This window comes from Aphis gossypii, chromosome 1 (genome assembly GCF_020184175.1).
Source record: "Aphis gossypii isolate Hap1 chromosome 1, ASM2018417v2, whole genome shotgun sequence".
Classification (NCBI taxonomy): Eukaryota; Metazoa; Arthropoda; class Insecta; order Hemiptera; family Aphididae; genus Aphis; species Aphis gossypii.
The window spans coordinates 62,255,211-62,269,653 of NC_065530.1; the positions used below are offsets into that span (position 1 = coordinate 62,255,211).

Here is a 14,443-nt window from a genome sequence, read left to right on the forward strand (position 1 = left end):
TTTATTTTCATAATATTCTTCAGAATAATCTTCTATTGACATACTTAATATTTTAAGTTGCTGGTGTATTCTATCTTTAAATAATCGCTTAGTTTGTGTATCTTGGTATGTTAATGCTATTAAATATTGATGTAGATAACTCTGTATATATGAACGTATAGATTCTGTATATGGAAGATTTCCGAATAAACTTATTTTATTTTTGATATCATTACCATATATATTTTGGTTTTCATTTTCATCTATACTAACATCATTCTTTAAAACAATAAAAAACAATTGCTCAAAAACATTTGTAATAATCCATTTAATTACAAACACTTGAAATATAACTAATTGCTGATAATCTACTACTGCATTAGCAGACTTATAAATATTCGTACATACTTCATAAATAGAGTTTTTGGACCCATTCCATATTATGGAATTCATAATTTTACTATTATCAATGGTACTATTGTTACTACAAATATTAGATAATTGTTTTATGTATTCTTCAACACTTGTTAAATAAACCACTTTTTGGTTCTCATCAACCTGATAGTTTTTTGTTTCATCATGTATCGCAGTTTCTATTTCTTCTTTGTAATCAGACCTAAATACAAAAAATGGATTGTTGTATTTTTCAGCATTCTCAACTTCACGTAACATTACCCGATTAAATTTCATCGATATACAGTTATGTAATTCATAATATTCAAGTAAGTTTAAAGCTAATACTATATTTTGTCTTAAAATAAAAAAAATATTAGTATTTACATTAGTATTGTTCAATTTGGAAAAATTGATTATTAATGGTAAAAAAATTTTATTGAGTTGATCATTAAATAAAAACTTCTTAAAATACCAAAATGTATAACTTTTAATAATCTCAATTAAAGATAGATCAGTTGGTTTTATTGTTTTTGTAAAATTTTTTAAATCATTTTTTTTTAAATTAATATCCAGCCATTCTTGGAACTTGACAAAATTATAACGAAGTTTTTCAATGCTCTCATTATGTATTTTTGCATTTCTGCTATTTTTATTTTTTTCATCGAAATTCTCTCGAAACAAATAATAATCTCCCAAAGTATTTGATTCATGTGAGAGCAGTTCAAAAATCTGAATGAAATGATCAAAAAATTTAAGTTCTAAAATATCTTTTAAAAATTCAGACATCACTATTTCATTTATTGATTCATTTATTTTAATTGATTCGTCCCAGGTTTTTATAACGGGAGTTTCAACTAATAGTATCAAAGTATCATTTGTAAGAATTTTTTTATCAGTCAAATGAACATCAATGTAAAGTAAATTTCTTAATTTTATAATCGGACTATATAAATTTGTTGGATAATTATTCGGTATTATTTTATCTATGAATTTATCAAACTCATAAAGTAGTTCAACTTGTTTAGTATTAGTATCTTGATAATTGTTTAAATGTATATTGATAAATTTTACATAAAAAATATATTTAATTACCTCAATTAGTAATATTTGATAATCAAATATTATTTTAATGTCATCAGTATTTTTAACTTTATTATAAACATTTTGTAGTTCATCCCAGTCATTACTATCTTGCCACTTAACTTCAAGAAAAGGAAAAAATGAATATTTATTTTTAATGCTGAATATATCTTCTAATATCAAATAGTTAGGATCATAAATATTATATACTATTTTTTTATCAAGATTTTTAATAACATCTTCATAATTTATGGGTAGAATGTTAGAAAATGTATACAACTCGTTTTCTACGGCGGTTTCCAAAAGTTCTTGGATAATTTTATACATATCTTCATTTTTTGAATCTAAATCTTCAATATCTTTTTTTAAACGTTCATTAAATTTATATGCATCCTGAATATAACAGTGTTTACAACTAAAACGTTCAATCAAATTTATTATTTTAGAAAGTACTAATTCTATATTAATGTTATAGCTTTCTTTTTCAGAGACCTTATTTGACTCATATTCTTTCACATATTTATGCGCATGTTGGTTTAAAAATAAATTTATGGAGATTAAAGATTTTAATAAAGTGGGATCAAAAGATCCCAGATTTGGATGTATCTTCTTAAATTGCATTAAATCAATTATCATTTTTACAATATAGTTTTTTAGTGTGTAGGCAGTTTTAATAATACTTGCTACACATTGTTTTCTTTTACAAGTAGATAGTTTATCACATGTATTTGCGCAGTCAAAAAAAATAGTATATGTTTTAATAATTAAATCAGAATACTTACACTGTAAAGCCGTATACACAGTCTTGGAAACTTGAAGCATTGTTTCGTTAAATGTATAGTTCTCCTCGAAGTCATTTTCATCAATAGATAATGCAGATACACTTTCTAATAGTTTATTCTTATCTATAGATTTTAATTCGTTGTCTATAATAATTTTTTCTGACAAAATATGTTTCTTCCAGGAAGAATTCTTAAGAAATTTTTCCATTATTTGTTTTCTTTTTCCATTAGTAAAAATTGATTTAAATTCTGCAATCTCACTACACACCTCCCAGATAATTAAATAAATTAATAACTTCATCTTATACGTAAAATAACTTTATATAATTATCTTAAAATTATTTATTGTTAATTTTAATCAAAATAACGTTTTATAGTGATCCTCAATGTTAATTTGATTATTAAACTTGTAATAAAACTACAGAAAAATATATAAAATGTAGTTAACTCGTATTTTCTCTCTCTTTATTATTGTTTAAAATAAGTGTTTAGATTATATTCATTATTATAATATTTCGCATAAATCTATCATCAAACATGTATTTCAACAGTTGCTTTTGGTTAAATATTTGGTAAATACCATCTGTTTTAAGTTTTTTTAACTCGATAATAAAAGTTTGAAAAAATGTTAAAAAACGTTTTAAGTAAGTATATAATTTTAATTTGTTAAAACTCATGTTAAGTTTAATAGAACATTCTTTTTTAAAAATTAAAAAAAAAAATCATATTAAACAATTTGAACTTAGTACTTCAAATCCAGAAAAAAAAATACAGTTGAAATTTTCAAAATATATTCTCAAATTCTAACACTAGAATAAAACAAAAAAATCTCATAACTATATTAAGTAGATTTTGAGTATAACTCACTGTATAAGATATTCTGTTACTAATACACAGCAGAGTTATCTACTTGCCCATTTTGTCCTTTAATTATTTTTTTTATATTCTAATTAGTAATTATTGTTGGAAGTATACTTAAAGATTATATCTTTATATTTCTTATGTTATTTAATGAGTGTCTTGCATTGGTACCAACTTATTTTAGTTACTCAACAGATGTGGTTTTTTTTTTAAATGTCGATGTAAATAAATGAATAGTTAAACTTACTTGTTTTATAGTTATGAAATTTCATTTAATAGTTCGTAATTATAAATTTAGAAAATAGTACCTATATGTATAGAAAGTAATGGGTGCACCCGTCACATGTTAGGTATGACTTGTAAATTAAAGTTAATTTTAATTTGATAATATTTTATAATTATTAATTTCTATATAAAACAAACTAAATATATATATAAAGTAAGTACTAGATTAAATATTATTTCTATTTTAAATGAAATTATGTATATATTATCATTGATACGTAAAGTTTGAAAATTTTATAAACTACTCATTCAAATTTCAATTTATATAGAATATACGAGTAGATGCATCATAATTAAAAACGTATTGGTACGTGTATATTTATATGCTATACATTTTGCAATACAAAAAACATTTTTCATTTAAAATTATTATGTGCCTATTTTCAGAAAACTCTTTACCTAAATGGTAAAAAAAATGTATTTGATTTTGGAGTATATACTTTAAATTTTTAAGTATGAGAATTTAAAAAATCCATTATTAAAGAATTAAAAGGGGTGACTGGTGGGCAGGCTATTGCCTATTGGTGTATCACATCCTGAATATTTCATGACGAAAGTATAGCGAATAAGAAAATATCTTATCCACAATGATATTTATAATAGTATATTGATAAATGATGCCATAAAAACATAATTTCAATATTTAAAAGTATTATGATTTATTATATCAATATCATAATATAAAAAAATCGTGGTCAAGTGGATACCGCTGTGCTGTACAGTTGCTCACTATTATTTATGTGTTAAATTTGAATCTAATGATAGATGGTATCATTGTACTCGATTGTAGGTACCTATACGAAAAACGATTCTGAACGGAGATGATTTGTCAGCCTAGGATATAATTTCCAGTGGGTGGTGAAATTTGTGGTTTATGTTTTAATGACTTGAAAATTTAAAAAATAAAAATAAATCATGTAGGTACAGAAAATGCAAATTTAAACAAATGGAGTTTCAAGTTTCTATGGCTAGTAATTTTTAACTGTAACAAAAATCTAAAACTATTTGATAGTAAATAGTTATCTTACAAATGATTTTTTGACGAATGTTGTCAATATTTGAACTTCAAACGCTAATAAAAGAAAAAGCTATATTAAATCTACACCACATGCAGATACATCGGTACATGTATATCTTGTTTCTATTGAATGCAGTTGACATAAGAATGGCAATGTCGATTAGGTATTAGATACAAGGAACAGAAGATTAAACTGTAGATAAATTAAATTGTCAAATATTAAATAGGTAAAATAATTTTTTTTTGTTATTATTTTTTTATACATTTTTACACCAGTTGCTATAAACAAACACCATTTCGACTGGTAATATTCCCGGTGTCGGACAGGTGTCATTAACAGGATGACCCCCAGCCATAAGACATATACATGTCAAAATGTGCCTTTGTGCTTTTATAATTTTTGAATCACTATAAGACTAACTTGTGAGAAACTTTGTATTACATTTTCAAGTATTTTAGCCAAAAAAATTTTAACGATATTTATAAAAAAAAAAAAACTAAACGAAAACGAATATTTCAAAATTTCAAATGCCTATATAATCGGTCTTAAAAATAAGCGAAATATTTTGAAAATTCTATTATGTAAAAAAAATGCCAATCTAAATATCTGGTAAAATTTTCAAGTATCTACAGCTTATACTTTTTGAATAATAAGAATTATTGAAAATCGTTTGAGGATAATTCGTTATCGTTATGCGACTTCATAAAAATTTAAAATTCAAACGCTCATAACATTTTTTCCTATAATGACGCTTCGAGATTTCTCTATATAGCTGTTTGAAGGAAAACTTATTGTTGAATTTTTTAACCTCAGTTATAAGTGTAACAATATAAAACATTTTATGCATTTTTAACTACAAAATTACTTGCATATTTTCGTGATTTTGACATATTTTGTAAAAATTTGAATTTTAAACGCTCATATAAAAAAAAAAGCGGGTAAGTGGGTACCGGCTACCGCTCTGCTGTACATTAGATACCGTGTGGATCACTATTATATATTATAGGAGTGTTAAATTTGAATCCAATGATAGGTATCATTGCATACGAAAAACGATTTTGAACGAAGATGATTTGTCAGCCCAGGATATAATTTCCAGGAGTTGGTGAAAAAGGTGGTTTATGTTTTAATGGCCTGAATACACCAAAATTTAAGTTCTTTTAAAATGATTGTAAGCTAAACTTATGAAAAATCTTGTATTAAATTCTCAACTCTTGGCTACTTATGGAAAATTTTTTATGAGTTATACCTAGTAGTTAGTACTTACAAAATAATTCGCAAATATTCATGATTTTGACAATATTTGAACTTCAAATGCTAATAAAAATCACTATAAGAATAACTTATGAGGAATTTTGTATTAAATTTTCAAGTGTTTTGACTGGGCCAAAAATTTTTTATTGACACTTCAAAAAAAAATTCTCAGGAAAATCGAAAATTTAAGTTGTCTATAAATAGCTCGAAAGAGTTAAAATATTTTGAAAATTAAATCATATAAAGAGAATGCCAATCTAAATAACTGGTGAAATTTTCAAGTATCTACGACTTATACTTTTTGAATAATAACAAATGTTTAAAAACGTTATCGTTACGCTATTTAGTAAAAATTTAAAATTCAAACGCACTTAAAATTTTTACTTTAATGATGCTTCGAGTTTTCTCTATAGGTACTTGAAGGAAAATATACGGAAAACTTAGTGTAGTATTTTTAATTTTGAGTTATAAACACAAAAAAATTTTATGATTTTTCAACTTCAAAATTACTTGAAAATTTTCACGATTTTGACATATTTCATAAAAATTTGAACTATAAATGCTTATAAAAAAAAATGTGATTAACGATTTTTAATTTTTTTTTGGCTACAATAAGAACAACTCATCAAGAACCTTGTATTATATTTTCAAGTTTTTTTAGTCATCCAAAATTTTTTATCGACACTTCAAATAAAAATTGAAAATTTCAGTGGTCTATATAAATAACACAAAAAATTCAAAATTTTTTGAAAATTTAACTGTATGTAGATAACACTAACATAAACGCTTTGTGGAAATTTCAAGTATTAACATTTATTATTTTTTGAATTACAGTAAAATAAAATTATCGATATTGTCAAAAACTAGTTTTGAGTAAAAATTCCCGTTATTCCCGATTTTTTTGAAAACTACTGGAAAATGTTAACTTTTGACCTCTATAATGTACTTAGGATATTCACTTTGTCATTGGAAACCACCCCCGAAGTTTGAAATTGAAGCATTTTTTCAACAAGTTATGCTGTACACGATACAAAACAAACACACATCATTTTAAAATCAATACATTTATCAGTTTGTTCAGAATCTAAAATACAATGCCAGAAAAATGGAATCATAAAAGTTATCTTAGATGGCGTGTACATTTAATAAATTAATTGTGATTGTGAGGTACCTCATATTTTGTTTATATTACACTTTTGGCTACGGCAGAAAATTCAAGTAGTATTTTGGGAAGTGTATAATTAGATAATCTGACAAACTGACAACTAAGAATTGTAGACATACATCATTCCATCATTCTAGCTTCATCCATTTGGAATTATTGGAAATTGTTTCCACTAATATTTTAGTACAAAAATTGTATGGATTTGTGAGACAACTTTCAAATGTGTACAATTTTCGTTTTCCCGTTATCAAAAAAAAATAGTAAACAGGGCTGGAAGTGGAAGATATATTACATGTATTATGTAGGAATATTATATTATTGTTTATTGTTATGTATATATAAAGATATATAACTCCATCCTTAACAAAATTTTATTTTATTTTAGATTCTGAACGGAGTGATGAATGTATTGATTTTAAAATGATGTATGTTTTTTTTTTGTGTCTGTGTACAGCATAACTAGTCGAAATAATGCTTCAATTTCAAACTTTGGGGGTGGTTTCCGATGGAAAAGTGAATATCCTTGGTGCATAATAGAGGTAAAAAGTAAACATTTTCCAACAGTTTTCAAAAAAATAGAGAAAAAACAAAAAAAAAAAAATGACCGAAAAATGGGAATTTTTACGCAAAACCAGTTTTCGACCGAATAGATTTTTTATATGGTTGTAATTCAAAAACTAATCACTGTAAATACTTGAAATTTTCACCAAATGTTTATGTTAGTATTATATATTTGAGTTATTTATACTTTAGAGATCACTGAAATTTTCTCTAAGTGTCGCTAAAAAAATGTTGGATGACCAAAAAACTTGAAAATTTAATACAAGGTTCCTTATGAGTTGTTCTTATTGTAGCTAAAAAAAATTAAAAATCGTTAGTCACAATTTTTTTTTATAAGCGTTTATAGTTCAATTTTTTACGATATCTGTCGAAAACGAGTATATTTGCAAGTAATTTTGAAGTTGAAAAATCATAAAATGTTTTGTGTTTTTAACTAAGGATTAAAAATACAACACTAAGTTTTCCATAGGTTTTTCTTCAAGTAGCTATAGAGAAAACTCGAAGCATCATTATAGGAAAAATTTTAAATGCGTTTGAATTTTAAATTTTTACGAAATCGCGTAACGATAACGATTTATCCTCAAACAATTTTAAATATTTGTTATTATTCAAAAAGTATAAGTCGTAGATACTTGAAAATTTTACCAGTTATTTAGATTGGAATTTCCTTTACATGATTTAATTTTCAAAATATTTTGAGTTTTTTTGAGCTATTTATAAACAACTGAAATTTTCAATTTTTCTGAAAAAAATTTTTTGAAGTGTCGATAAAATTTTTTTGGCCCAATAAAAATACTTGGAAATTTTATACAAAGTTCCTCATATGTTATTTTTATAGTAATTAAAAAATTATATGAATACATAGGTAAATTTTTTTTTTATTAGCATTTGAAGTTCAAATTTTTGACAAAAATTCGTCAAAATCATGAATATTTTCAAATTATTTTGTAGTTCAAAATTCATAAAATTGTTTGTATTTATATCTAACGATAAAAAATTCAACACTAAGTTTTCCATAAGTTTTGCTTCATAAAGCTATAGAGAAAATTTGAAGCGTCATTATAGGAAAAATGTTTTGAGCTTTTGAGTTTTAAATTTTTATGAAATCGCGTAACGATAATAATTTATCCTCAAACAAGTTAAACGAATTTAAATATTTGTTATACTTCAAAAATTATAAGTCGTAGATACTTAAAAATTTCATCACTTATTTAGGTTGGAAATTGAAAAATTGAAAATTTGTTTCAAATTAGAATATATGGCAATATTTAAATATAATATATCCTAGACTGACAAACCATCTCCGTTCAGAATCGTTTTTCGTATACAATGATATTTATCATTGCATTCAAATTTAACCTACCGTAGTCCGAGGTCCACCCTACCTCCTAATGTACAGCAGAGCGGTACCCACTTACCGGCTTTTTTCACTCTTATATTTTAATAGCTGTAGGTACAATGTACATAATATATGCGTTTTATTGTTTCGCCACTGTTTGGTTCATTATGCGCTCTACCGTTCAAAATTAAAATAAACTAAAGTAAACAATTTATTTAAATTAAATTAAAAATCTATAATCATAATTCTAATTTTGTTATTAGTATAATTCTTCTGTGAGTACTTATCAAAAATTGTAAAAGCTGCCACTCAGAGTTTCCTTTATTACCGTTGATTATAAATTTAACAATAAAATTAAAAATTAAAAATCCTACAACAATGTTTCGATATTATTCAGTAGACGTAGCTAATTCTAACTCCTGTTTTACAAAAAGGTCAATTTTCAAACGTCTCTCGTCAATTGTTTGATTATTTCCAAAGGGTTCCCGTCAAAAAAGGTTTAACAAACAGATTCATTAGGAACATCATTGATAAATTTTCGTCGAGTGAAATATCACGTATGAATTAAATAAAAATTTGTACCATTTGGGAGAATGAAATTATTTTTACTTAGGTGAGGTAAAAACCTGGTAGCCGTTATATGGATAATATTACGGATATATGTTGATAATCATTACATTGTTCATTAATTGTTGAGTACCCATATATTATGAGCATTTTCTTACATATCCATTAGCTAAAAGATAATGTGCTTTAAAATGCACTAATTATGTTGTATGTAATTTTATTTATTACTTTTGACTGTAGATTACTACCTCCCTATATTAAATAATTTAAAAATCTAAAATTTTACGAGCTTTACATTTTTAAACTTTTTTTAAATTTTAGAATTGGTTTTTGTGTAGTTGTAAATATATTTTTTTTGTTTGAAAAATTATAAATTAATAAGTATACCAAACCTAAGTACCTATCTATAAATTTTTGGGGTCGAAATCAAGTGTACGGTTTTTGGATACAAAAATTTTAAAAATTGTACGGTTTCAACCTACCAAAAATGTTGGTACAGTTTTGTTCTGTATTTTATCGATAGAGTGAGGTTTTAGGAGTCGACGGTTTTGAGGGGGCTAAGCTCCCTCAAGCCCTCCCCCAATTTTCGCCTTTGCATAGAAACAAAAAAATGTGTCATTGAAAAAAATGTTGAAGTTTATTTTTATTACCTATAGGTATCTCAGTATCTGTGTAATAAACTTAACAATTGTTTAAGTTGTTTGAACTAAACAGACCAAACGGTGGATCATGGCGTTTGACGTTTACAATGTTTGCAGTGGTGGCGCTAGGAGTGGGCGGTGTGGACCATTGCCCACTGTCTCGCACCTCAAAGGGCCTCGCGTTCTTTGTTACTTAAAAAATGTTTACTAAACAATTTTTAAAAAGAGCCTCTTTAAGTTTACTTCGCCCACATATAAATTTTAACTTGCCCTGCCACTGTTAGCAAATGTTTACTTCGTCGTTTAGTAAACACCACGAATTAAAATATATTTTAAACGTTAAACAGCCCACGGTCCGAATTTCTCTATTATCACAGAACAATATTCCACTATTATCAACATAGATAATTATTATCTATGATTATCAAACGTTTACGTTTAATACATTTCATGCTACTATTTTATGAACCACTGTGTCAGTCATTACCGGTGATTTTGAGGTTATGATTGATGTGATAATGAAAAAAATTTCGTTTTCTTCATAGACCTCAGGACTCAGGACTTAGGAGTGAATAAATTAAAGTTTAGATTTTTTAAATAATAAATTATACAAGGCTCTAAGTATGGACAATAAAGTGAACGACTTTGTCAACAAAATGGGAGCGGCCAAAGGTCTGAGTTTAGGCATGAAACTTGTCGCTGGTGTTGGACTCGTTGGATACGGTTTGGCTAATTCCATGTTCACAGGTAACATCATGTTGGCAAATTTAATTTTATTAAAAGATTAACATTTAATTTATTAACAACAATTAATTTTGATTGTTTATGTAATGTGATATTCTTTATTTATTTTATAGATCTTTATTACAACTCAGCAGTAAGCCCAGTAAGGGCTATTGCCTGTTAGTTACAGTATCTTAATTACTAAGCACGATTGTTTAAAGTATTTACATAATGTTACATTCATATCAGTGGCGCAACTAGGAATTTTTCATGGGAGGGGTCCAACAAAATAAACTATCTTAATTTTTATAAAAAATACATGTTTATATTAACAATATATTTTTTAATTAGTATTACCTATTACTTTAAATATTAAATAAATGCTAAATGCTAATATAGACATTTCTCAAAGAAAAACCAAAGTGGTGTTTTATTTATTAATTAATAATATAATAATTAATAATACGAGCCAAGGGGAGGGTCCGGACCCAGAGTCCACCCCCCTGGTTGCGCCACTGATTCATATTACCAGTGGCGTAAGGCGTAACTAAGACTACTCTGCAGGGGGTGATACAGATATTTTTCATTTGTAAAAAAAAGTAACATTTATAGGTATCTCACAAATTCTAATTCATTATATTTTAAAAAAAAGGTCTAGAGGTGATATATTTCCTACATCACCCCCTCCTCCCCTTAATTATGCCACTGCATATTACTATTCAATTATATTTTGTTGATTATATTTTTAAAATTTAAGATTTTTTTTGGTTGATTCTGAGTTAGGTCCAAGAATGGTGTCATTAGTTTTGGTCATGTTGGGGTTTAAATTTATTTTAATTTTATACAGACACAGTTCATTTAATATTTAGATAATAGTGTGATATAATATTTAAATTTATCAAATTTTTTGTTGTCGTTATTTATTAATTTGTGCTAATTACACATCGGGACATTATAATTCAAAACAATATTTTTAAAAATTGCTTAACCTTTCATAAATTATACTAAAAATTATATGTTTTAAAAATAATTTGATATTCTCAATTACCTACATAATAGCTAGTAATTAGTATACCTACTAGATGTTTTTTTTTTTTTTTATTAACTATCAAAAACTACCTATTAACATTTTTTAAAACAAAATAAGTCTTAAACATAATGTTAGGTTTTCAGTGTTTTGTATAACTATATTATTTTTATAGTTGAGGGTGGTCATCGAGCCATCATGTTCAATCGTATTGGTGGTATACAAAGAGAAGTCTACCCTGAAGGATTGCATTTTCGTCTTCCATGGTTCCAATACCCAGTCATCTTTGATATTAGGTCAAGACCTAGAAAAATCTCTTCACCTACAGGTTCCAAAGATTTACAAATGGTATAATTGTAAACATAATATACTGGTGATATTGTTTTTATATTAAGGTTTTATTTTTATTTATCAGGTTAATATTTCACTTCGTGTATTATCCCGACCAGATGCCATTAAGCTACCAGATATGTACCAACATTTAGGTATTGATTATGATGAAAAAGTTCTGCCTTCAATTTGCAATGAAGTTTTAAAATCAGTGGTTGCCAAGTACAATGCATCACAACTAATTACACAAAGACAGCAGGTATTAAATATGTTGCCTATTATTTTTATTATAATATGTTAATTATACTCAAGGTAATACTCTGCCTAGAAAAACTGGTTAAAATTAGTCTGGTTTGCATAATAGTCTATCATAATGTCTTTATCAATCATTTGTGATCAGTGGCTAGAGTGGTACTTCTAATCGGTCCCATGAATAGCATTATCAATGCTGGGTGCCAAGAATCATTTTTAGCACTCCCACCCCCTCTAAAAAATATCTTTATATATTCAAAGAGACTACATAAAATTAGGAGAGAAAGATTCATTAGATTTACCTTTTTTATATACTAAAATTTTTTTTGACACGTACATACATTTTTAAGGAAGACATAGATAGTAGAGAGCCTTTTTAGAATATATTTTATGTATTATATTAACAAAAGCAGTAGTAATAATAATACATTTTACTCAACTCACTGAGTGGAACTCAGTAAATCACCAAATCTATATATTGTAATAATTAGAAATATTAAATTATATGAACATGTTATTAAAATATGTGAAAAGTTAGGAAAGAAATAATCAATATAATTTTAGGTACTTCTGACTAGAACTGTATACGAGGTGGATGTATAGAGGTGTAAACACTGATTATAAATTGAAAAATGTACACCGCTTGTGATTTCCACCGGGATTTCTGCCTACCCAATAAAAGCTCAAAATGTTTATATTTCTATACGAAAATATGATGCACGATGCTTACAAAGCCATAAAAATATAATATATCAATTCAATTTAAATAATGAATAACATAAATCTATCTTGCTGTGAATGTGTACACTCATCTCTTAAATCCTCCTAGACATGGCACTAATGCTAACAGTTAATGATAATGAGTAGCTAGGTACCTTAAAGAAGAAAATTAGGCCTTAGCGAGCATTTGGCCATCAGTGGTTGGTCTATATGTTTTAACAGCGTGTTCTCTTGATGGATAAGGTTATATATTTTAATTTTTTTTTTTTATTAAATTTTCTATTATGGCTCGTAGTACATGATCATTAAAAAATATTGTTAATTATTATTAAGTATTAACTAAATTTTTTTTTTTTATAGGTTTCTCTGCTTATTAGAAAACAACTTGTTGATCGAGCTCGTGATTTCAATATTATTTTAGATGATGTTTCTATTACTGAACTTAGTTTTGGTAAAGAGTATACTGCAGCTGTTGAGGCAAAACAAGTAGCACATCAAGAAGCGCAGCGTGCTGTGTTCTTTGTTGAAAGAGCCAAGCAAGAACGTCAACAAAAGATTTTACAAGCCGAGGGGGAAGCCGAAGCAGCAAAAATGATATCCTTTTATTATTATACATTTATAATTTATAGTACCCTAATATGTATGATGTTATTTTGCCTTAACTGAAATATCTACTTAGGAGAAGCTGTCGGTAGAAATCCTGGTTATTTAAAACTTCGTAAGATTAGGGCAGCACAAAATATTTCCAGAACGGTATAATATGAATGATAATTCTAAGAATAAATTTGACTAATAATCTACTTGTTGTTTAGATTGCCACTTCACAAAACAAAGTTTTCCTCAGTGGAAATGGCCTCATGTTGAACATAAGTGATCCTTCATTTGATGAACAAAGTGACAAATTGAAAAGTAAGAAGTAGACTGGGTGCATTTATATCTCCTGTAGTACGAAATTATTATGTGAACTGCTTTAATATATTCCATACACAACTTTGTATAGTTTAATCTAAAATTGAGATATAATATGGTTCTGTTAATTTTTTTTTTTTTTATTTGTAATATATACTTTGTTAAAAGTGTATAAATTTAAAACTAATAAAAATAGTGTATTGAAGACATTTTTTGGGTGACGTTTTTTGTGATTATTTTAGGCGGATCATATAACATAGTATCAAATTATGAGACAAAAATTAAAGTTCAATCCGATCAAAGTGTTGGTAGTATTGCAAACAAAACTGTAACCAACTTAATTAAACCGAATAAACAATAATAAAGATGAATTTTATTATCACTCTTTATTCTATATACTATTTTGTACCTTTTTAATTCTATTTCTGTACAAGGACAAATAAAGAATTCATTATATTTTAATTTTAAGATATATTGTATTATGTAGTAAATGGACTTAATGTGCTAGATCCTTGATGTATAAATTAGTCTATATCACTTAATATAGTATACT

General features: G+C 26.2%; 1 protein-coding gene across 1 annotated transcript; it reads left to right on the forward strand.

The window, feature by feature from the left end:
• Positions 1–10,437: 10,437 nt before the first annotated feature.
• On the forward strand, positions 10,438–14,279 carry LOC114129387 (prohibitin-2). The gene is made up of 7 exons (XM_027994107.2): positions 10,438–10,676; positions 11,855–12,027; positions 12,095–12,268; positions 13,342–13,575; positions 13,657–13,734; positions 13,794–13,890; positions 14,133–14,279. Exons 1-7 carry the CDS (start codon positions 10,553–10,555, stop codon positions 14,249–14,251), a joined length of 999 nt encoding a protein of 332 aa, XP_027849908.2. The 5' UTR covers positions 10,438–10,552; the 3' UTR covers positions 14,252–14,279.
• Positions 14,280–14,443: the final 164 nt, after the last annotated feature.

Excerpts from the sequence above, each read along its gene's own strand:
- LOC114129387 (XM_027994107.2), top strand. The coding sequence starts at position 10,553 with ATGGACAATAAAGTGAACGACTTTGTCAACAAAATGGGAGCGGCCAAA. Across the intron at positions 10,677-11,854 it reads GGCTAATTCCATGTTCACAG|TTGAGGGTGGTCATCGAGCC; the intron begins GTAACATCATGT and ends TTATTTTTATAG. Across the intron at positions 13,735-13,793 it reads CACAAAATATTTCCAGAACG|ATTGCCACTTCACAAAACAA; the intron begins GTATAATATGAA and ends CTTGTTGTTTAG.